Consider the following 23,179-nt stretch of genomic DNA (forward strand, 5'->3'; position numbering starts at 1 on the left):
TTCCTAGGAGACACACGCAAAAAACACACGCGCGTACACACACGCGCGCGCGCGCGCGCACACACACACACACACACACACACACACACACACACACACACACACACAGGCGAAGCTGTAGTGGCAAAGGCCAGGCAAGGTTTTATGCTCAGTTTTCACTCAAGGAATTCCGTGTTTGTTGCCTCACTGGTGAAGTATGTGCTGATACTGTTGCCATAAGAACCTGGCATGTCCAAGTCCTCCCAGTGACCCTCCCCCCACCCCAGCACACAGTGACGAAAGTGCAAAGATCCAATAGCTTCCTATGTACAGCTGCAACAGCGGGAAGGCTGCGTGGACGCCAAGGATTCATCCACTCCCTCCCCACACTCCGTCCCCAAGGCGGCCGTCAGGAATTCTCCTGCAGGCTCAATGCATGTGGCAGAAGGACAGGAACTATTGCACCATCCAAGAGCACAAATCGACCTCTGGAGAGCCACTCACGTCTCAAGCAATCAATGAAACAGGAAAACCGGAAGCCCTCGGACCAGGCCGGGGAGGAAGCGACCCGCTCTCCAGGCCTGTCTGGGGTGTGGACGGGGAAACGTCTTTTTCAATCGTGTGTGCTTGGGGGTGCTGGGCTGCACCCGGTCGCCCCTGCCCCGAGTAGGGAAAGGGACAGTGGCACCACTGGGCAGCTGGGGCACCAAGGCTGCCATCGTCCCTGGGGACAGGCTGGCTAAGTGGCAAGGAAGCAGCCCACGCCGGCACCTCTCACGGGGTGAAGCCTACACCTGGCCCCTGCCACACTTGATCTGCTCATCGGAGTTGTTCCACGCGTCACGCGGGTGTCAGACATGCGACGGGGAGAGAAGACCCTCTTCCCCGAGTGCCGGTGGTCCTGAGACTCACGCGCTCGGCACCCCTGCAGCATTTGGAGAGCAACCAAGCCCAGGGGAGGAAGGAGGACGAGCCAATGGGGAGGGGGCACACCCCACCCTCCACTTGAATCCAAGTGCAAATGCTACTACCTCTTTCTTGAAAGGGATCAAAAAACACTGCACTCAAAATAATGCTTCCGAGAAAAAAAAAAAAAAAACTCCCGTGCCTCAAGGAGAAAGCAGGTGAGCGTGTGCCTGTGGGAATTCGGATTGCATTAGTTCACTTCCGCGCACTCAAAATGAATCCGTTTGGCGCACCCCGGCCACGGCCCTCGTGACCGAGGGGGACCCACGCAGCTCTTTCTCCCTGCCGAGTCTGGCTGACTGAAAATACTCCGGAATGAAGGCATGTGGTGATGGGTCTTTTTTTTTTTTTTGTCTCTCCCCCAACCCCCCCTCCCCCCGTTTTTTTTTTAAAGTCTAATTAACCACCCCAAATCCCCACATCTTCTCAGTGAGTTTATTTCTTCTAGACAATTAAGGGCTCTGAGGGTCTAGTTTTTCTATAAATATAAAAGGATTTGTAGCAGAAAAATATAGCCTCTCTAGAAAGTAGATTTCATTTTCCTTTGTTCACTGACAAAACTGCGTTGGCTTTAGTGAGTTACCACAGAACCGTCGGCCAGAGCTCAGTGCCCCTGAGACCCAAGACCAGACCTCTCGGAGCTCCATCCCCTGCCTGCTGGCTCCTCCCTGCGGTGGGGCCTCCGGGTATCTGGGGGGACAGAAAGTCTCCCTGTGGTGGGCCTTGGGCAACGGGGGGGGGGCCTGGACCTCTGCTTGACTCTGTTATCAAGACCAGAAAGTGGGGTGCGAGGGAGCCTCTCGTAACACATGTTTTACAGATGACCGCTAAGAGTTCATAAAACAAGTATTTCACCCAGAACTTTCTGAAAGGAAGGAAACAGAAAAAAAAAATTGCTCACAAAACCCTGCAACAAAATCTGCTGTTAAAAATGTTGACCCCAGGAGTGGACCAGCACGGCCGCACAGAGATGGGATGACGTGGCTTTGGAAGCCTCATCCCACCTGCAACGCGTCCTGCTGGTTCGCACGTGGCGGAAATGTTTCTAGACCATTCCCTTCCCAAGGCCCCCGAGGTGCCGCGGCACTTTTGTCCGTTGACTCCGGGAGCGAGGTGGCCGTGGGGTGGGCCCTCCGTCCCCTGCCCCCGCTGGGTCTTCTGTGCCGGGCGCACAGCTCCGAGTTGGCACGGACGAGCGCACCGGCCACCTCGGGGCTTCTCTGGGGCCGGGTAAACTGGCGAGACAACATGAGACCGTTTCAGAGGCTTCCAATGTGCAAAGAGTCCCCAAGGCGTTCCATCACCGCAGCCTCCAGGCGCCCGCTCACGGCTTCAGGTGCTGGAGGCTCTGCCTGGCGTGCTGTACCAGGTCGGCCAAGCTGCTGTTGAGTGCCAAGGCACACGCGTTCGTGCCAAGCTGAGCAAGAACATCTGCAAGACGAAAACGGGAACCAGGTAAACATACGTGCACACACAAAGATAAACACACACACACACACACACACACACATCAAGGAAACTATCTGCATGAATTTTACTTTCGGTTGTGTGAGCTACTACGGGTTGCCTGCAATTCACTAATCACAGCAAGCTTTTCTCGATCTGTTATAATGCCCCGCGATTATACGTCTCCGTAGCCCTCTGCTATTAGGGGCAGGGGTGCTATGAGGTTTGTGCTTTTTAGCTCTGTGGCTGGCACTGGAAAACACAACATTTCGACTTTAGTGTCCTGAAGGTACTGATTACAAAACAAACAAATCCCACATCAAACACTCAGCATTTAGGTGCTATGGGATGACAACTGATTTGTCCTTTCTCCCTTGCCACAAGGAGCTTAGGTTTATCAGGTTACACCCATCACAGTGTTTCCAAGTCTCTCCTATTCCTTTTTTTATCTGTAATCTTTTCTCTATGCTCTCTTCCCCAACCAGTTCATCAGCTTTCCCCCTAATCAGAATCTGTTAATTTGCAAGGTCAGATCCTTCTAGGATATTGAACTTGTAAGTTACTATCGCCTTTCTCCTCTCCTTACATCTTATGAATAGTTTACTTTAAAACAATGTCCTTGTTGTATAGATACAGGAAGACAATTAATATTATGCTTTTGTAACTTAGGCTTTGAATCTTATTTATCCCTGGGCATCTGTTTTCTCGACTTAAGCCTCAGTTGCCCTTAGATCCTAGCGACGCAATAGCAGGGTCTCAACGAGGGACTGAATGGACCGAGGGCAAGCTGTGAGCTACCCTGGCATCGAAATGGGCCAGGCAAAAGTGCCACGATTCTTAAGAGCTTGATCATGGACAGATGCTGTCATGATCCAAAAACAATGACGAGACTAGGACCCTGCTAGGGATAGGAAAGACTAATCTGGCCTGAGCACTGTAGTCCGAGATCAAGATGGCCCTAGGAGAGCAATTCTATAAGCATAATGTATCTCTTACTGTGTCCATACAAAATGATTAATATTATGAATGTTCAGATGTTTGTTGGACAAGGAGAGGAGAAACACACCCATGGGATTCCACCCTTGGGTGGGTCATCCTGCTTTCAAGAGGCAAGTACTCGAGACCTACTTTGTGGGTTCTCTGAGATTGAGAACGAAAATCTGCCTTCATGCCAAGGAGCCCAAGAAAGAACTGTGTCAAAGTTGTGAAGCAGAACGGAGACAATACAATCCATTTCTCAGGAGAACTAAGCAGGACACATCACTGAAACTATCATTTTTTTGTTGTTTGTTTAGGGGTCACACACGGTGGTGCTCAGGGCTGACTTCTGGCTCTTACTCAGGAATCACTCCTGGCGGTGCTTGAGGGACCATGTAGGATGCCGGGGATCGAACCTGGGTTGACCGTGTGCCAGGCAAGCGCCTTACTCACTGTACTATCTCTCCACCCACTGAACTATAATTTTTCAAAAGAAATAACTAAAGAAAGAAAAGCAAGCCTTCACCCCTGTGAACAGAACTGCGGGCTCTGGGGCGGGGGACAGTGAAGGCCTTCGGGACAGTGTTGCAGGGCCCGGGGACTCAGTGAAGGGCAGTGATGCCGGAGCACTGTGGGCTAGAGCAGACCGCAGACCCCGGGAAAGGTGCAGAGACACCCGGGCCGCCCCCCCAGGCCAGGTCACCTTTATTCTTCCGGGTGAGGCCCTCCGCCTGTTCCCAGAGCTCGAAGGCAGTGAGGACGTGGGAAGTGATGGTGACATAGGACGACGTCATGTTCTGGATGGTGACGGGCATCCCGCTGGTCCCCACCCCGCCAGCGCTGGCAGGAGACGGCATCGGAGAGAGGGGCGAGGGGGCGCCCGTGTTTCTGGGAGGGAGGCAGGAGGAGAGACGTGGTCAGTGGCCGCAGGCACGGGTCTCCCGCCTCCGAGTCCCAAAGCTGCCCCGGGAGTGGCAACATGAGGCTAGAACATCTGGCCTTCAGCGTTAGAGGCTGGCCTTGGCCCCTGGCCGCACAGGGCAGGCTGGCAGGCCTGTACACACACACACACACGTTCCCATCCGTGCTTGCATGCACACACGCACACACACACGCACACACGCGTCCCCATCCATGCACACACGCACAAACACACGTCCCCATCTACGCACGCATGCACACACATCCCCATTCATGCATGCATGCATGCACACACTCACGCACACATGTCCCCATCCATGCACGCACGCATGCACACACATACACACACGCCCCCATCCATGCACGCAGGCACACACACACATCCATCCATTCATGCATGCACGCACACATACATGTCCCCATCCATGCACGCACGCGCGCACACACACACACACACACACACACACACACGTCCCCATCCGTGCAGGCATGCACACATGCATACACACACGCACACATACATCCCCGTCCATGCATGCATGCGCACACACACATTCCCATCCATGCACGCACACACACACACACACACACACACACACACACACACACACACGTCCCCATGCATGCACGGCCTACCCAGCTGCTGAGACCCGCCTTCGCCCGTGGTTACGGCCAGATCGCTCCTGCCGCCACCCCACGTTCGCCCAGCGCCATGGAGGGGGCCCTGGGTCTGCGCCCCCGACTTTCCCAGACACCGGGACCCAGCGGCCAGCCTCTGTCCTGCCCGCCCCACTGGGTGCCCGTCACTCTCTGCCCCACAGAGCAGGCTCCTGTCAGCCTTGCGGGGAAAGATGGGCAGGGGGCCCGGACCTTCCCCTGACAGAGCTGCCGGGCCGGCTGTGCTCTCTCCTCCGAGGAAAACCCGGCACTGCAGCTACTGACGAGCTTGGTGGGCGGCAAAGGAGACGAGTGCAAGTGCCTAGACCAGCGTGGCCCCAGGGGTATGGGGACCACGGGGGTGGGTGGGGGGAGCCTTGGGTGTGCCCGGGGGCACTGCCTGGGTTTGCCTAAAGATGCAGAAGCGCTGCGGAGGCTGCAGGCCAGTGTCCTGTGTAGGCACCTGTCCGTGACGGGAAACCAAACAGCTCTGGGCTACAGCGGCTGTGAGTTGGGCGTTCCATGTCCCCTGCAAGCGGGCCGGGAACACAACAGCTCCACCTCCACCGCCCACCACACCCTCTGGCGGCAGCCCGGAGAGAGGGACGCCAACAAGCTGCCGGTTTCCAGTTCGGTCCCCAAGTTCGGTGGGGAGAGGTCTTGGAAGCGAGAAGCCAGCTCACAGCCAGTACTCCCTGGGCCGGCCAGGCGGAATTCCTTCTTTCCCGCGGGCTTGTCTTGGCGGGCATGTGCGTAGAAGACGAGGCCCACCAGAACCAGGCAGAACCAGGCACTCTTCAAGGAGTGCGAACCGGTTCTTCAGCTTCCTTTTCATTTGGGGGACACAGCCAGCGGTGCTCAGGGGCCGACCAGGGCTGCTGGAGATGGAGCTCGGGCCGGCTGTGTGCGAGGAGAAAGTCAGCCAAGTGTCCCAAGAGTTTCCTTCTCTGTGGCCCGGTCTCCTGCCCACGTGGAAGGACAAACTGGACTGCAAGCCCACAAGGCCCCCAAAGAAATGGCCCGTCACATGCGTCTGGGAAGTTCTGGGTTTGTTGTTTGTTTGTTTTTTTGCTTTTTTGGGTCATACCTTGTGATGCTCAGGGGTTCCTCCTGGCTCTGCACTCAGGAGTTACTCCTGGCGGTGCTCAGGGGACCATATGGGATACTGGGACTCGAACCCGGATTGGCTGCATGCAAGGCGAACGCCCTACCCCCTGTGCTATCGCTCCAGCCTTGAAAGTTATGGTTTAAGGAACCACCCTGAAAGTTTACTGAGGTGCAGAAAGAGCTCTGGTCTCCGGCTGCTACACAAGGCCTAGCTCAGGGCAGTGTCTCTCTCTCTCTCTCTCTCTCTCTCTCTCTCTCTCTCTCTCTCTCTCTCTCTGTGAGGCCGCAACAGCAGACGCCTTGTGGCGTTAAGGCAGAAAGGGTTGAAGCTGCAAGTCGGCGCATGAACGCGTGTCGACAAGGTCGCACACGAAAGCCATGACGTTAACGTCACGAATGATCACAAAGGCCAGGAGCGAGTGAAGAAGCGGCTCCGTTTCGGGAGGGACCTCGGTCAGCTTGCCCGTTACCTGGCGATGCAGGGAGAGGGAGCCCGCGCGGCCTTGGAGGAGCTCTGGAAGTGTTCGTTCAGGGCGCGCGAGTACTTGAGGACGGTGTCCTTCTTACAGCGGAACATCGCCATGTTCAAGAGGGACTGGCACCGCAGGCTGTGGGGGAACGGGGGAGAATGAAGTCACGGTGGCCCGGGGCAGCGTCTCTGCGGGGGAGGGAGCCTCTGGCCTCCCGGGGGCCGGGACGCAGGGCCCGCCAGCCCCCCACCAAGGCCGCCGGAGAACCCTTGCTGAGCGGACGAGGGGCATCTGGAGGACCACACGTCAGGTCAGTCGCATGAGGGGTGTCGAGGTGGGAAGCCGCATGCGAACAAGGGTTCGGTTTAACGACGCCACGAGAGGGAGCGGCGAGCCCAGGGGGTGAGACACGCCATGGGGCCGTTTCGCGATTAACTAGCTCAGGGACGGACCATGCAGAGTACCGAAGCGTTCACGAAAATTTTCCTGTTTGAAAAAAAACCCAAACAGGGGCTGGAGTGATAGCACCGCGGGTAGGGCATTTGCCTTGCATGTGGCCGACCCAGGTTCGATTCCCAGCATCCCATATGGTCCCCCGAGCACCGCCAGGAGTGATTCCTGATTGCAGAGTCAGGAGTAAGCCCTGTGCATCGCTGGGTGTGGCCCAAAAAGAAAAAAGAGTGACTGCAACCCGTCACAGGACAGCCCGAGCAAGCCCTCAGCAAAACCCAAGTCCCGGGAAGGCCTGACGGAGCCCCTGGCCTGCCTTGCAGACAACGGGGCCCGCTGAGCATTGTGGGGACGGCGTGGACGAGATGAGAAGGCCGATGTGGTGTAGAGCCAAAGAAGAAAGCACGTACCACAGAATAGCGAACGCCTTCTCCTGCGTGGAGCTGGCGCTGGGGAGGGCCTTTAACGCCATGGCGACACTGTCAGGAAGAGAGCGGGTGTCAGGTGGGAGGGGAGGGGCAGGAGGGCCCACCCCGGGCCACCGCATCCTTGGGGGTCTGGCGTTCCCGACGGCGCGGGAGTCCAGATCAAAGGAAACGGGGCCAGCGAGCAGGACAAGGGCGGGTCAGCGCCCAGGAACCGGGCCGGGCCGGGCTGGCAGATGCCCGTGCTGCCGGGGGCCTTGTTTTGGGGAACTCGCACGCCTGTGCACACCAGCAGCAGCCCCCAAGGAGCCCGGGGCCAGGCCAGGGTCCTGGGAGTGGGGCAGGACTCACCCCACGAGCTCTAGGGCCTCGGCGTACACGGCGTGAGCCGCCTTGGACGCGGGCGCGTCGGACTCCATGGCCATCCCGCCCTCGATGAGGGACAGCGCGGCCTCCAGGAGCCTGAAGGCCTTGGCGACCTTGTCCTTCTGCAGGAGAGAAGCGTTTGCAGTCACGCACGGGCTCGGGCGGGGCGCCACCACCCTCTGACTTCAAGGCCTAGCGCCGTCGGGGGGACGACGAGTGACCTCAGGATGAGAACCCGGGCCAGCTCGTCACAGACACTCAGTGAGAAGGAGAGAAACACCCTGTCTGGAGCACGGCCCCACAGTCCCGCAAAAGTTCCAATACAGGCTACACAGGAAGCCAGCCCTGACCCGCACTCGGGATGGGAGACGTGATCATTCCCCCGAGTCCAGCCCTGACCCACGTTTGGGGCGGGAGGAATGTGAGCATTCCCCCGGGTCTAGCCCTGACACGCGCTCAGGGCAGGACAGATCCCATCATTCTCCCAAGCACAGAGCCCTACTCCACACGGCAGGATGAGGACACAGTATCTGGCGGGTGCTGACCTGCTGGTGCAGTGGCAGGAAGCATTACACCCTGCATGCAGATGCCTCGGGTCTCACACCCAACAGGGGTCACTTGTGTATATTTCCCGGGAAGTCGGGGCTGAGCGTGGCAGTCCATCCCCAGAGACAATGGGGACTGTTGGAGAGTCCCTGGAGTGGGGGATGGCGAGCTCTGGGGGCCCGACACGGGGGCGCCCTCCCCTCACCGCACTCAGACCCCCTGCTCTGCCCAAAGATGGGCAGACAGACCGCCCTGTGCACTGCCCAGCTGCGTGAGACTCGGCCTTGAAGCTGCATCACACGGCAGCGGGTGATGGACACACGGGCTCCTTCTGTGCAACCAGGCTGAGAGGGTCAGTGACGGCCGCGGGGGTTGGGCCCCCCATGCTCCTTGCGGGGCCCCAAGCGCCACACGTGCCAGTTTTGGAGGCCGCCTGAGGTAAACCAAAGCCCATTTGAGCGGGACCAAGGGCAAAGTGCTTATACGGTCGCAGAGACCCACAAGTGGGTTCAATCCCGTAGGCCAATCACGAAGCGACAGCCAAACCACCCCCTGCCAGAAAGCTGGTTTTCCAAGCCTGCGCGCCACAGAAGAAGTCTGTTTATCGGGCAGGTGGGGAGGGGGAGAGAAGGGGCTTTGGAGTCACACCTGGCAGGGCCGGGTGGGCCTCTGGGGCGTCGGGGTGGGCCCCAGGCCGCGGAGCTGACTGTGCCGGGGTGGAGTCTGAAAGCCCCGACAGCCGGGGACCCCCCCGCCACTGGGTGGCCATCATTCACTCGGACTGGTCCTCCAGGGGCCTTAAGGTCACCTTAGGCTGTCTGCAGGCTACCCCCACCCACTTTCAGAATGCTCGGCGGTGAGTGCAAACCCACACACTTACGGTATCAGAAGCTGCTTTCCCCGAGCAAAGAGGCCACGCAGCAGGATAAGGAGACCCCCCAGGGAGCCAACAAGACCAGCAACAGAAAACCAAAATCCACCCAGGGAAGACCACCCGCCTCCCGGCCCGGGAGAGGACGTTCGAGGGCGCCCCGTGGGCTGGCAGGACTCTCAGCGCCCGGCCGGACTCACCGCGGCCTCTGCTTTCTGCTTCAGCCTCCTGGCCTCCTTCATGTGGGCGTCAGCTTGTTGTCTGAAAGGGAAGAAACACTCAGAGCTCAGGGCCCTGGAAGGGCTTGGTCAGGCGGGCTGGCTTCCGAGGCCCAGCAGGAGAGGGGAGGGGAGGAGAGGAGAAGAGAAGAGACAGAAGGATAGGAGGGGAGGGGAAGGGAGGGAACGGGATGGGGGCACAGGCAGACTCACTTTTCCTGCTTCACGGGGGGCCTCCCTGGCTTGGGGTTCCCGTTGGGCAGAGAAGGCACTGGGAAAGGGCTCGTTGTGTCCGCAGAGGAACCCTGGGAAGACAGCCACATGGATCAGAGGAGACACACCCGGGGGCACCGTCCCACCGAGCTAGCTGTCCCCCTGGCCAGCCCTCGCCCAGGAGTTAAGAGTCAGCTGATGCTGCGGGCTGGGCTTGTCCTGGGGACCCCGAGAACAGACCCCCACCCGGGGCCCAGGGGCCAGCTCTTGTACTGTCCTGTGATGTCCGGGTGTTGGGGGATCATGCAGAGCTGGGAATCCAACCCCGGGTTCCTGCACGCTAAGTGCACGCTCCAGCCCTTAGACACACATAGACACACAGACACAGACACACACACACACACACATACACACACACACACACACACGTCCATACACACCTACAGCCAATAATCGAAGTTGAGATCAAACATTCAAACCAAGAACCAGATCAAACATTCAAACCAAGAACCAGCCAGTGTGATCCCTGTAGTGTAACCACTGCAACTAGCCAATGTAATCAGCCCTTGCAAAAAGAAAAGAGAAAAAAAAAAAAAGAAAAAAAGAAAACAGAAAAGGAAACTAACAGAAATTTAATACGGAAATCTATTTAAATTTTTCACCAGTCCCTGACCCACTTTAGGAGTCAACCAACATCTAAAACCGTCATATTATGAACTATCTTACACGCCCTTTAAAAACAAACAACTGGATTTTGTCTTATTGAAAACAACCAGCTCTGAAAAAGCACTGTAGCACTGCACTGCCCTCCCGTTGTTTATCGATTTGCTCGAGCGGGCCCAGTAACAAAGTCTCCATTGTGAGACATTGTTGTTGTTACTGTGTTTGGCAGCGGATGAGATACTCTCGGTAGCTTGCCAGGCTCTCTGAGAGGGGCGGAGGAATCGAACCTGGCTCTGCTGGGCCGGCCGCGTGCAAGGCAAATGCCCTACTACTGTGCTATCACTCCAGCCCTGAAAAAGCAATTATATAGTTGCAATTATATAGTGAGAATTATATAGTTTTTAATTAAAAAAAATTGTGTGTGTGCATGTGCCTGTGTGCATGTGTGTATCTGTGCATATGGTGCGTATGTGTGTGTGTGTGTGTGTGTGCACGTGTGTGTGGTGCGTGGCCGTGCTCAGGGCACCCATGCAGAACCTGGGCCGGCCGCCCCATGGCAAGCGCCCTTCCTGCCCAGGGCCCCTTCGAGACGATTCCCGGGGCTGCGGGCGGGGCAGCTGTGCTCACCTTGTGCTCCGCGGCGCTCCCGGGGCCCCTGGCCTCCACCTTCCTGTGCTTGGGGACGGTAGGGTCCTTGTGGCCGCCCTTGGCACTGCTGGCACTCCGGGATGTGTCCTGGCCGCCGGGCTCTGCGTCCCGCCGGGAGCGCTTCTGGGCGTGCTTGGCGGGCTTGTGCGGGGAGGGCGAGGTCCGGGGCGCAGCGGGGAGCGCGTCCTGGCGGGAGCTCTCGGAGGGGGCCCGGGGCGCTCTGGAAAACGGCGAGGGCAGGGCTGAGGCCCGGGCCCAGGAGAGCGAGAGCTGCCCTGCGCTCCGCGGATAACACAGGCACACACGGCGGCCTCGCTCCACCTCAGCCCTGCTCTCTACGCCCACGGCTTTCCCCACCTCTGCCACCTCGCACGGTAGCCAAGCCACTTCAGGAAGCGACTTCTCCCGAGTCAGAGTAGGACAGGCGACTGTCCCACTCACGCCTCCCTGACACTCTCTCCTGGGGAGCCACCATGCCCGGGGCCCTGCGGGTTCCGACTCAGTCCCTGAGTGCGAGTGCCGACCCCAGAAACGGGGGGAGTCTGTGCCACAGCACACGGGCCAGGCCCTCCTGGTTTCCTTCGGGTTCTGGGATGTTCCTTTATTTTATTTTGTTTATTTTTTATTTTTTAATTTTTTAAATCTCTTTGGATCACACCTGGCGATGCTCAGGGGTCACTCCTGGCTCTGCTGCGCTCAGGAATCACCCCTGGTGGTGCTCAGGGGACCATATGGGATGCTGGGAACTGAACACGGGTCGGCCACATGCAAGGCACACGCCCTCCCCGCTGTGCTGTCGCTCCAGCCCCCTGGGATGTTCCTTTAGAACGAAGCTAACGCCAGCGGTCTGGGAAAACGGCCACGAATCAAATGCGGCCTGTGACTCCACCCACTGCCAGCCTCCACAGAAGGGTCCCCACAGGGGCACCCCAGTCATGCCATCTACCCCCCTAAGGAAGGAGTCTGAGAGCCCACCGACGAGCGACCACCCGACTGCTGTTCCTCAGGCCGGGAGACCCGCCCCCTCTCCGGGTGCTCCTCCTCACACTCACTTCGCTTTGGAAGACTCCTTGCTGGACACTGAGGAGGATGACTGTGGCTTCACTTCCTTCTCCAGCCTGACTCTCTTGCTGTCATGGTCACGTTCTCCTTCACCCTGTCACACAGCAGAGCAAGACAGACTGTCACCAACACAACCGTAAGAGCAAGAAGCCCCCGGTGCAGTGGCCTGGTCCACCGGCCGTGTTCTCCTCTGACACGGTCTCCTGCTCTCTCCACTCCGGAGGAGGCCGGGCTGTCTCAAACACGCACTTCCCCTCACATCCAAGTAGCACTGTAGCACTGTCCTCCCGTTGTTCATCGATTTGCTCGAGCGGGCCCAGTAACGTCTTCATTGTGAGACTTTGTTGTTACTGTGTTTGGCATATCGAACACGTCACGGGGAGCTTGCCAGGCTTTACCATGTGGGCGAGATACTCTCGGCAGCTTGCTGAGCCCAAGTTCAGAGAGGGAAATGACAGATTAAGGGCCATCTGAGAGGGGTGAAGGAATCGAACTCAGGTCGGCCGCATGCCAGGCAAATGCCCTACCCGCTGTGTTATTGCTTACATCCACATCCAAGTAAATTTCAACAAAAACTATATCTCTGTCATACATAAACTTACAGAGAAAAAAAGACAGAAAAATCCAGTAAAGCGATAAGACAAATCGGCTCCTGGGAGACATCGCAATGTGCAGAGAAGCTCTGGGCAGCCACCCCATGTAGTATCAGGGCGAGGGGGCTGCGTCCAGCCCCCTGAGATGAGGGGCTGAGGCCTCCCCGGCCTGACAGGACGAAGAAGCAGACCTTGACACCAAGTTTCAGAGCCAGCACCAATGCAGACTCGCACCAGGCAGCCTCAGGTGGTTCCCGGGGTGAGGCCACCTCCTGCCCAGTCTGGTCTGCTTCCTGGGGGGAGTCAGTGACCAGGGAAATGGCTCCGGAGACCACCGTCTCGGCTGAGCGAGGCCAAGTTCCAGCCTCAGCCTCGAGAACAGAAATGGTAAACTGAGTAACGGTGCACTTAAAGGTATTTCCTAATGGAAAATCAGAACGCCGTTGAAGAAGAAGGAAACAGACGGAAAAACCCCCTCTCAGCGATTGCCTAGGAAACCACTGTTTCTATATGTCAGCATACACATGTATGCCTGTATGCTCTTCGAGAAGCGGCCGTTTCTCATTTTCCAAAAATTCAAAAGAAAATAAAAGGATTGGGGCTGGAGCGATAGCACAGCGGGGAGGGTGTTTGCCTTGTGCGCGGCCGACCCAGGTTCGATTCCCAGCATCCCATATGGTCCCCCAAGCACCACCAGGCGTAATTCCTGAGTGCAGAGCTACGAGGAACCCCTGTGTATCATCAGCTGTGACCCAAAAAGAAGAAAAGAAAGAGAGAGAGAGAGAGAGAGAGAGAGAGAGGAGAGAGAGAACAAAGGGCTGTACACGTGAGTTCAGAGAGGGAAATGACAGAGAAGGGCCATCGACCCCTACAGGAAGTAAGTACCACAGAAGCACAGGATAATACCAGCTGAAGCACAGTATATAATGTCATTAAGGTGCATCATTCTTTTTTTTTTTTTTTTTGCTTTTTGGGTCACCCCCGGCGATGCACAGGGGTTACTCCTGGTTCATGCACTCAGGAATCACTCCTGGCGGTGCTCAGGGGACGATATGGGATGCTGGGAATCGAACCTGGGTTGGCCGCGTGCAAGGCAAATGCCCTACCCGCTGTGCTATTGCTCCAGCCCCAAGGTGCATCGTTCTTAAGAGAACAAAGAAGGCTTCACAAGGAGAAGTCTTCCCGACGTTCTTGTGCTCCACCAGCTCCGAGGCGCTCAGGTTTACACACGGTTTAACACGCAGAGCAGAGACTTCATGCCCCTGCTGCAGACCGGGCTCAGGGCCACGGGCGAAGTGACACGTGAGGTCCCGCAATGAACCTGACGCTTGTTTGGAAGGAAACTCCCCCCACTGTCAGCTCAGCAGGAGGAATCTGGGACACCCCCAGTCAATCTAGGACAATCCTGGGAGGCTGGGGGAGGGGAGGGCGGTGTGAGGAGAACCTACATCCTTCACCGAGTCGGCAAGACAAGCAGAGCCGACTTCCAGTCAGCTAATCGTGGGAGGCCCTGGTTTCCACGGCCCCTCATTCCTTGCATTTCTCCAGGAAAAAAAAAAAGAATAAATTAAGACGTGTCGTTTCAGTCTCTGCCCAGACTAATAAGCACTCTGGCACTCCCTGGAAGAAATCAGGCGGGACACACGACCCCCTTTCCCTCTCCTGGCGCTCGGCAGAGCAAGTCCAGGTGGAACACGAAGGTGGGAGAACGTGGGCAGGGAAGACCCCTTCCGAGGGAGGGCGACCCCAGACCCTTCCAGAGGCCAGGTGATCTGCATCCTCACCCAGCAGGCACAGCTCTGGGGACCCGCCGGGAGACACTCAGGCAAGGAGGCAAGGGGTGTGCCCCCCCTCCCCCTCTCTCTCTCTCCAGCCCCTGTACTGAGTCTGAAAGCGATTCTCACTGGTGGGTTTTATTTTTTGCCTCTCTTAATATTCTTCATGTGACGATTAGATGAAAATCCTGTGTGGGGGCTGGAGCGATAGCACAGTGGGTAGGGCGTTTGCTTTGCACGCAGCCGACCTAGCTTCGATTCCCAGCATCCCATAGGGTTCCCCGAGCACCAACAGGGGTAATTCCTGAGTGCAGGAACCAGGAGTAACTCCTGTGCATCACTGGGTGTGACCCCCCAAAAAATAATCCTGTGTGGCTTTTATTAGTTCTCTACTGGGCACCACTGTCCCCACACCACATTTTTCTCTTTTTTTTTTTTGTTTTTTAATTGAATCACCGTAGCAACGGTTACCAAACGTTCACGTTTGAGTTTCAGTCATACCCTGATCGAACACCCGACCCTCCACCGGCTGCGCAAAATGTATGGAACGCTTCAAGCATTTGCGTGTCATCCTTACGCAGGGGCCACGCTGATCTTCTCTGTCTCCTTCCAATTTTAGCGAATGTGCTGCCGAAGCGAGCACCACGCCACACTTTCCTAGACACGACCTGCGACTTGGAATCAGAACTCCCAGTGAACTGCAGCAGAAAGGGAACGCTAGGGAATGTGGATGTAGATAAGGTAAGAAGCCCCGTCAGCTGCCCGGACACAAGAGCTGGTCATCAGAGGGCGGGCGCGTGTCCTTCCGTCTGTGCTGGGGCCCGGGCTGCACCCAAGGACAAGGGGCCCCCATCACCCCAGGCCCTGGGAACTACCGCCTTGCAAAGCTGACAAGGAAGGAAAACGTGATGGAAACAAGCACATCCTCCAGCCACACTGGAGAGGCAGGGTCTGTCCCACAGTCGAGGGACCCCCGTGCTGCAGAAACAGGGGACACGCCTGGGGGCCCAGGAGTGAGCAGAGACCCAGCGTGTGAAGAACGGTGCAGGGCCTTTGGTGACACACAGGCATGGAGGCAGAGCAGGGAAGGCACCTGCCTCGCACGAAGTCCATCTGGGTTCAATCCCCGCAGGGGGTCTGCTGCACCCCACTAGGAGTGACCCTGAGCAGAGCCGGGTGTGGCCCCAGACAAAAACAAACAAACAAAAAAGCGTGCACTGGGGGGAGAGGCAATGTTGGCAGAGAAAAATCAAGTGACGGTGTCAGAGAGGCCACTGCCGGGTCTCCCTCTGCCCATCTCTGGCGTGAAGAGGCCACGTGCCCCAGGGGCTCTGCTTGAGGGGTCCAGAGAGTCCCTCTCGCCCACAGCCAGCTGGAAAGCCACAGAACCACAAGTTCAGAGGCAGAATGTGTATGTGTGACACGCTGCTTGAAAATAATCAATTTCTTTCTTTTTTTCTGTTTTTTTTTTTTAAGGAAGCAAGTTAGTTTCCGAGCAGTTAGTGACACACAGCTAAGTCCCCGAGGCAGAGGTGAGCGTGAATCACCCACAAGATTACTTCCCATTGCAAACGCAAACGCAAACGCCAGAGCCCGAGGTGGGAGGAGAGTCCATCTTTCTTTGTGTCTGTCCACGCTAGTTACAACCAAGTGGCCGCCCGTGCTGACCACACATGGAAATATCCCTCCAGCCCACCCCCACACTGCTGTGCACGAGAAAAGAACAGCACCGTACTGACCGAGAAACCACCAAACCCGAACTCCAAACCTGCCATCCTCCACAGCCCCTGGCACGTGCTAGAAAAACACCCTTTACAGGGCCACTGCTGGGTCCCCCTCCCCAAACAGGGGGCAACTGAGAAGCTCCTGAGATTACGGGAGCTGGCAGAAAGTGAGTCACCGAACAAACACCAGACAAACAAACAAACAAACAAACAAAAAAAGTGTTGATTCTGCTTCACCGAGTCCAGGCCTGCGGTCAGCGAGTCCGGACACTGTGACCTGGAAGCCTGTCCTCGCCTGTCTGCCCCGGGCCCTTAGTGCAAGTGTCAGCGGCCAGGGACCTTCAGCTGAGTGGCCAAGGGGTGCGGCGGCCAAGGGGCAGGGCCGAGGACCAGGGTGGCAGGACATGCGAGGGATGGGTCCAGGAAGCGCCAGTCAAGAGGGCCGGGCCGTTCTGCTGGCAGCAAAGGCCGAATTTGGATTGCAAGAAGGAAAACAGAAGGCAAGAGGGCGGGGAGCAGCCGTGTGGAGATTTTTCGGGGTCCAGCAATCCTCCTGTGCCTGTGCCGTACCCAGGGTCAAGCCTGTTCCGAGACCTGCCCAGAGGGTGGTCTTGAAGGCCGGGAGGTCGGCAGCGCCCGCCTGCCAGGGCTGTTTGCTCTGCTGAAGCCACTGGGTCAGGCTGTCCCAGAACAGGGTGGAGCCGAGGGCAGGGGTGAGGCACAGGGAGGGAGAGAATGTGAGCCGGGCACGGCCTGTCCAGGGAGCTGCACGTCCAGGCCTGGGTGGGGGGTGGGGGAGAAGCGGGCAGTGGCCGCAGAAGTGAGCTCTCTTGAGACCAGAGTCCAGGGCTGCCCCAAGGGGGAGGGATGGGGGAAACACGGACAAGGGGTCCCCAGTGCAGGACGAGCTGAAGTGGACTTGAGGCCTCTGCCCCGGGACCCTCTTGGCCCAATCCAGCAGAGCGCCAGGTCTGAGGTTCCGGCCCCCAACACTGGGGGCGGCGGCATGCCCGAGCAGCCTCCTTCCAGCCGAGACCCCGCCAAGACCCCACTGTGTTCCCTCGGGGACAGGAAAGAGGTGGCTGGATAGAAGCTGGCGACTTTCCCAGGACCTGCGTCTGCACCGCACAGCTGAGTGCAAGGCTCAGAGAAGACGGGAAGGTGCGCCGGCCACTTTCTCCCTCCGGGCTGTGAGCACTCCACTGTGAGCACTCCACTGTGAGCTTCCGGGAGGATGGGGGGGGCGCGGCTCAGATCTTCGACCCTGATGGCAGGGAGTGAAGAAACCCCCAGGCCAAGAGCAAGCCGGGGTGAGGGGTAAGAGTCCGCAGACCCCGGCACACACCGTCCCCCCTTCAGGGCACAGCAGCACCGGCAACGCTTGGGGAACCAGGTCGGGAACGTCCCCAGCAAGAAACAGCCAGATCAGATGGAGAGTTCCAGTGACCTGTCGACACCAGGGCTTCGCGACCCTTCTCACGCGTGACCTCTGCACTGAGGAAAGCAGCGCAGACGCCCTGGCCGCTGCCCCCCGACCCCCACCCCAGCCGCCTGAGAACCAGCCGGACCCGGGCCCAGAAACCTTTCGTCAATGCAGCTGAGTCTTCTGGGACCCCTACATTTAGCGATGCTGCCCCCACGTTTAAGGAGCTCGGGTCATTCAATGCGACCCCAGATCCAAGGGGCTGAGGCCGACAGCGTGTCCCACACAGGGCCTAGGCGACCCTCCCAAACCACTGCGACCGCCTGGGTGCATTGAGGGGTGCTCAGCCATACTCTGCTCCCCCCAAGTCCAGAAAGCATAAACTGGACTTAAACCTTAGCACTGTAGCACTGTCCTCCCGTTGTCCATCGATTTGCTCGAGCGGGCACCAGTACCGTCTCACAACAAATCATTAGACTTGTTGTTACTGTGTTTGGCACATTGAATGCGTCACGGGGAGCTTGCCAGGCTTTGCCGTGGGAGCGAGATCCTCTCAGTAGCCTGCTGGGCTCTCCAAGAGGGGCGGAGGAATCGAACCCGGGTCGGCCATGTCAGCCACGTGCAAGGCAAATGCCCTACCCGCTGTGCTATCGCTCTAGCCCTTAAACCTTATGTAAGAGAAAGCAGACAGTCTCCTTTTGAATCCTGAAGAATAAGCAGGCAGTTCTGAGACCTGCCCAGTGGGTGGTCGTGAAGGCCAGGAGATCGGCAGCGCCCGCCTGCCCAGGGCTGGCCACTCCAGAACAGGGTGGAGCTGAGGGCAGGGGTGAGGCGAGAAAGTTCTCCTGCTCCTGGAAGGGGGCCAACGCGGGCTCACGCCCACGGAGCACCCCGGTCTCGCCAGCTCTCCTCACACTCACACGTCTAAGGCACTCACTCACCACGGCCGCTCTCTGCCTTCCTGTCCCTGGACTTCTAAACCGAAAATCCATTTAGATTTTAGATTTAGACATAATTTGCTGCATTTTCCACCAGAAGCGAACAGACCTGGGAGCGACAGCCCAGCGGGGTAGGGTGTTTGCCTTGCCCGCGGCCAACCCGGGTTCGATTCCCAGCATCCCATAGGGTCCCCCGAGCACCGCCAGGGGTGATTCCTGAGTGCAGAGCCAGAAGGAACCCCTGAGCATCGCCGGGTTGTGGCCCCAAAAGAAAATAAACGAAGTCCAACATCATCAGAGCAAACAAGCACGTAGCCACGGGGGTGCCCCCCACCCCCTGGGCATCCTTGCCGCCACACAGCCTCACCTTACTGCGCTTGGTGCCCCGGTCCGAGCTCTTCTTCTCGCCGTCCGGCCTCCTCCCCGCAGAGGGCTGCCTGTCGTCGGGGTGCTTGGGGCGGCCCCCCTTGGCCGGCGGCCGGGGCACCCGGGAGAGGAGGTCGAGCGTGATCCTCACCAGCAGCTGGTTGGGCGGGGACGGGTCCCTGAGCTGGGAGGGCGCCTTGGGGTCCCTCCGGCCGCCACTCGTCCTGCTGCGGGCCCCGGGCAGGGGGGCCACCAGCGTCAAGTGCCCGCTGCCCACGAGGTCCTTGGCGGGCTCCGGCCCCGCGGGCGTGTCCAGGGGGGCCGGGGGTCCATCCTTGTGCTTCTTCCGCTCCCTGGGGGCCGGCTCCCTGGGCTCCCTGGCCTCCCCGGCCCGCGGCCTGCCTTTCGTCTTCACCTTGGGCTTGTCCTTGGACGGCTGCGGGCCGGGGGTGCAGGGGGCGGGCGGCACCTCGGTCTCCACCTGCAGGCTGGGCCGCGCGGCCCCCGGGCCCTTGCACGGTCTCTTGGGCTGTTTGGTTCCCACCGTCTGCCTCTTGGTCGGCTCCTGCTGGCCAGGGGCCTTCGGGCAGCTCCTCTTGCCGGCGTGGGGGCCTTCGGACGGGGCGCGGGGGGCTCTGCTGGAGCTCTTCGGGGGAGCCTCTTTGGATTCTGAGCGGGCAGGGGCGCTGTCCCCTCTGTCCTTGCCCTGGCTCCCCGCCAGGGCCTCTGGGGGCGCTGCAGGCTGGCTGACTTTGATCAACCAGTTGTCCAGCTGCCATTTGTTGGTGGAGGGCGGCTCGGGCTGCGAGCAAAGACCAGGAGAAAGGGTTAATGACCACCACCGCCGAGAAAGCTGTGCTTCACGCCGCTCTATTCTGCAAGACCGAGCACCTAGGGCTGGAGCGACAGCACAGCGGGGAGGGCGTTCGCCTTGCACGTGGCATACCCGGCCGACCCAGGTTCGATTCCTCCGCCCCTCGCAGAGAGCCTGGCAAGCTACTGAGGGTATCTCGCCCGCACAGTAGAGCCTGGCAAGCTACCTGTGAGCTCTACCTGCTGGAGCTCTTCAGGGAAGGCGCCTTGCTATTGCTGCAGCCCAAGTAAAGGTAAAGGTAAAGGCCCTCCCGCTGATCGTCGATTTGCTCGAGCGGGCCCAGTAACGTCTCCATTGGAGACTTTGTTGTTACTGTGTCTGGCATATCGAATACTCTCGGTAGCTTGCCGGGCTCTCCGAGAGGGGCAGAGGAATCGAACTCGGGTCGGCCATGTTGGCCGCTTGTAAGGCGAACGCCCTACCCGCTGTGCTATCGCTCCAGCCCAAGTAGAAGCCATAAAAAAGAGCAAATCTAAACTACAACACCCAAAGGAGAGAGAGAGAACAAGGGGGAATGCCCTGCCACAGAGGTAGGGTGGGATGGGGGGGATGGGGGGGATGGGGGGGTGAGAGGGATACTGGGATCCGTGGTGGTGGAGGATGGGCTCTGGTGGAGGGATGGGTAGTTGATCATTGTATAATTGAAACCCAAGCACAAAAATTTGCAAGTCTACAACTGTACCTCATGGTACAGTAACAACAAAGTCTCCAATGGAGACGTTACTGGGCCCGCTCGAGCAAATCGACGATCAACGGGAGGGTGTTTCACTAATTAAAAAAAAAAAAAAAAGAACAGATCTGCCAGCATTCAAAATAAGTGGCGGGGGGGCCTGAGCAATAGCACAGCGGGTAGGGCGTTTGCCTAGCTCTTGGCCGACCCGGGTTCAACCCCCGGCATCCCATATGGTCCCCTGAGCACCGCCAGGAGTGATTCCTGAGTGCAGAGCCAGGAAGAACCCCTGAGCATTGCTGGGTGTGACCCAAAAAGCAAAAGCAAAAAAAAATAAGTGGCGGGGGCTGGAGAGAGAGCCCAGTGGGTGGAGCTGTGTGTGGTCTTGCACACGGCTGACCTTGGTTCGAACCCCAGCACCCCGTACGTTCCCCCAGGTCTGCCGGGAGTGATCCCTGAGCGCAGAGCCAGGAGCAGGCCCTGAGCATCAGTCAGTATGACCTCAAAACCAAATGAGGAAAAAAAAAAAATCAAGATAAATAAAAGACAAGGAAGCAAACCCTAGAGACGACAGGGCCAGGGCTGGACTTGGCAGCAGGGCGACACGCCTGTGTTCCTGGCACCCCAGGGAGCCCAGCTCCGGTGGGAGGAAACCCCAAGCACGCAACACCGAGTGACCCCAGAACAAGAGCTACCAGATCCTGTGACTCTCAACCAACACAGACTTACGATAGGGCAGGAGCTTGTTTTGAAAGGAAGGAAAAGGAGTCAGATACCCCGAGAACATCTTGAAAGTTTTAAAATCCAGACTAAGGAGAAATGTTTCTGGGAAGCTTAACCGTCGTACGCAACAAACAAATCCACCGAGTCTCGCTTCACCTGTACATCTACCCTAATAGACATTTGCAGGCTCTCTTAGGAAGGCAGTTAAACACATACACAGGGCCAGGGGCGCTGGAGAGCTGGACAACAGGCCCGACCCTCCCACTGGCCAGTGGCCCCCCCAGCACATAAAGAATGGGTCACTTCCTCCTACCCTGAGTCTGGAGTCCCTGGGAGGGGAGTTCCACCCTCCACTTTTTCCACCAAGATGTGGCTGTTTCTCAAGTGAAAATTCTACTTTAGACCATCACCGGTTTACACTACCACAGGAATTCACGGACGGGGGGAAACTTTCCCCCTCTGTATGGTGAGGGAACTGCTGTCCCACTGAAGTTCTAGTGCCACGGTCCCCTGCCACGACACTGCACCTGGCAAGTGTGATCGCTGGGGCCAGCACAGCGGCAGCCAAGGGCAGGAAGTGGCAGGAGTTTAATTTTCAGGGCGGGGGAGGGGGGACAGGAATGGAAACTGGTGCTTGCCCTCAGGCTCCTGAGTCTAACCCGGGCTTCAGAACATCCCGCTAATACGAATTCAATCTTTCTTTTTTGAGTTTCATTGATGCCAACTTGGAACCAATCCTCCTTTTTATTTATTTATTTAGTTTTGGTTTTTGGGTTGCACCCAGCGATGCTCAGGGGTTACTCCTGGCTCTGCATTCAGGAATTACTCCTGGCGGTGCTTGGGGGGACCCTATGGGATGCTGGGAATCGAACCCAGGTCAGCCGCGTGCAGGGTAGGGCGTTTGCCTTGCACGCGGCCGACTGGGGTTCGATTCCCAGCATCCCATAGGGTCCCCTGAGCACCGCCAGGAGTAACTCCTGAGTGCAGAGCCAGGAGTGAGCCCTGTGCATCGCTGGGTGTGACCCAAAAAGCAAAATAAATAAATAAATAAATAAAAATAAAAAACCAAAATCACCTGCCTCCCCGTATCAGTCACTGAATAACAGCTATTGTTTCCTATTCCTTAGTAAAGTTGAGATATAAAGCAAAGATTAAAGATTTTTCAAAGTTTCTGGTTTGGGGGCCACCCCGCCTGCTCCCCCCGCCCCCCGACCCCCCATCGGTGCTCAGGGCTCATTCCTGGCGTTGCGCTCAGGAATCCCGCCGTGATCCGGTGGGGTTTGGAGGACCATGCGTGGTCCTGAGGACTGAACTTGGGTGGACGGTGTGCAAGGCCAAGTGCCCTGCCCACTGCGCTCTCTCTCTCCAGCTCCCAAGCAGGGCGCACAACTTAACTTAGTAAGATAATCACTCAGCTTCGCTGCACTGTCCCCAGATGGATGTGGGTGAATGCCCCGCGGAGCTGCCTTACTTCCTAAGTAGCAGTGTCTCCGGGTGAAGCAACTGTGCCCTCACCAGAAAGGTTTCCCAGTCCTCCGGACTGAAACGGGAGCAAGGTCAGTACAGGATGTCCAGTTGCCCAGAAATGCCTGACCTTTTTCCTTCCTTTGTGGGGGTCAGGCGCGACAGAGCCTGGGGCTAGATCTTACGTGGCCCCGGGGCTGGAGCCAGGCTTGGCGGTGCGCCAAGAAACGCTTTGCCCACTCGCTCCCTGGCCCAGAAGCTCTTCCCCTCCTCACTACGCCACAACTCCAGTACACGCATGCACGTGTTATTTTCTAAGTGACATAGTTCCTTTCAGGAAACAGGAGTGCAGGTCCCCCGATGGAAAGGATCAAAGCACAGCGCTAAGCTGGTGCGTAGACAGTTCTACCAGGGCACTCCACGGTATCCTCAGCGATGGGAAACATTCCCCCAGCCCTCGGTGACCTTGAGGCTGTTGGGAATGATTTCTTCTGCTACACAGCAGTCAGGCAGGAGGCGGGAAGCAGTGCTCGGAAGACCCTGGCCTCTGTTCCTCTCTGTCCCTCCCAGTCTATCTGGGGCCAGAGCAGAACAACAATATCCCTTGTACCCCTGAACCTGCAGCTTTGGATTTTTTGTTTGT

At 57.9% G+C, this 23,179-nt stretch overlaps 1 protein-coding gene and 1 non-coding gene across 4 annotated transcripts in view; both read right to left on the minus strand.

Annotated features, from left to right (window-relative positions):
• Positions 1-1,850: 1,850 nt before the first annotated feature.
• AFF1 (ALF transcription elongation factor 1) overlaps positions 1,851-23,179 on the minus strand; it is a 148,838-nt gene continuing 127,509 nt past the window's right edge. For all 3 annotated transcript variants that reach the window (XM_056111519.1, XM_056111520.1, XM_056111521.1), the window contains 10 exons: positions 18,807-19,607; positions 11,977-12,080; positions 10,904-11,144; positions 9,614-9,705; positions 9,383-9,443; positions 7,751-7,887; positions 7,385-7,453; positions 6,525-6,662; positions 4,073-4,257; positions 1,851-2,376 (listed from right to left, as the gene is read on the minus strand). In XM_056111519.1, the coding sequence (XP_055967494.1) occupies positions 2,270-2,376; positions 4,073-4,257; positions 6,525-6,662; positions 7,385-7,453; positions 7,751-7,887; positions 9,383-9,443; positions 9,614-9,705; positions 10,904-11,144; positions 11,977-12,080; positions 18,807-19,607 (1,935 nt within the window). In that variant the 3' untranslated portion in view covers positions 1,851-2,269. The remainder of the gene's footprint in view (positions 2,377-4,072; positions 4,258-6,524; positions 6,663-7,384; positions 7,454-7,750; positions 7,888-9,382; positions 9,444-9,613; positions 9,706-10,903; positions 11,145-11,976; positions 12,081-18,806; positions 19,608-23,179) is intronic.
• Positions 14,891-14,997, minus strand: LOC130020875 (U6 spliceosomal RNA). The gene has a single exon (XR_008792070.1). It is a non-coding gene; the product is annotated as a U6 spliceosomal RNA (small nuclear RNA).

The sequence above is a fragment of the Sorex fumeus genome, unplaced genomic scaffold, assembly GCF_029834395.1.
Source record: "Sorex fumeus unplaced genomic scaffold, SorFum_2.1 ptg000013l, whole genome shotgun sequence".
Classification (NCBI taxonomy): Eukaryota; Metazoa; Chordata; class Mammalia; order Eulipotyphla; family Soricidae; genus Sorex; species Sorex fumeus.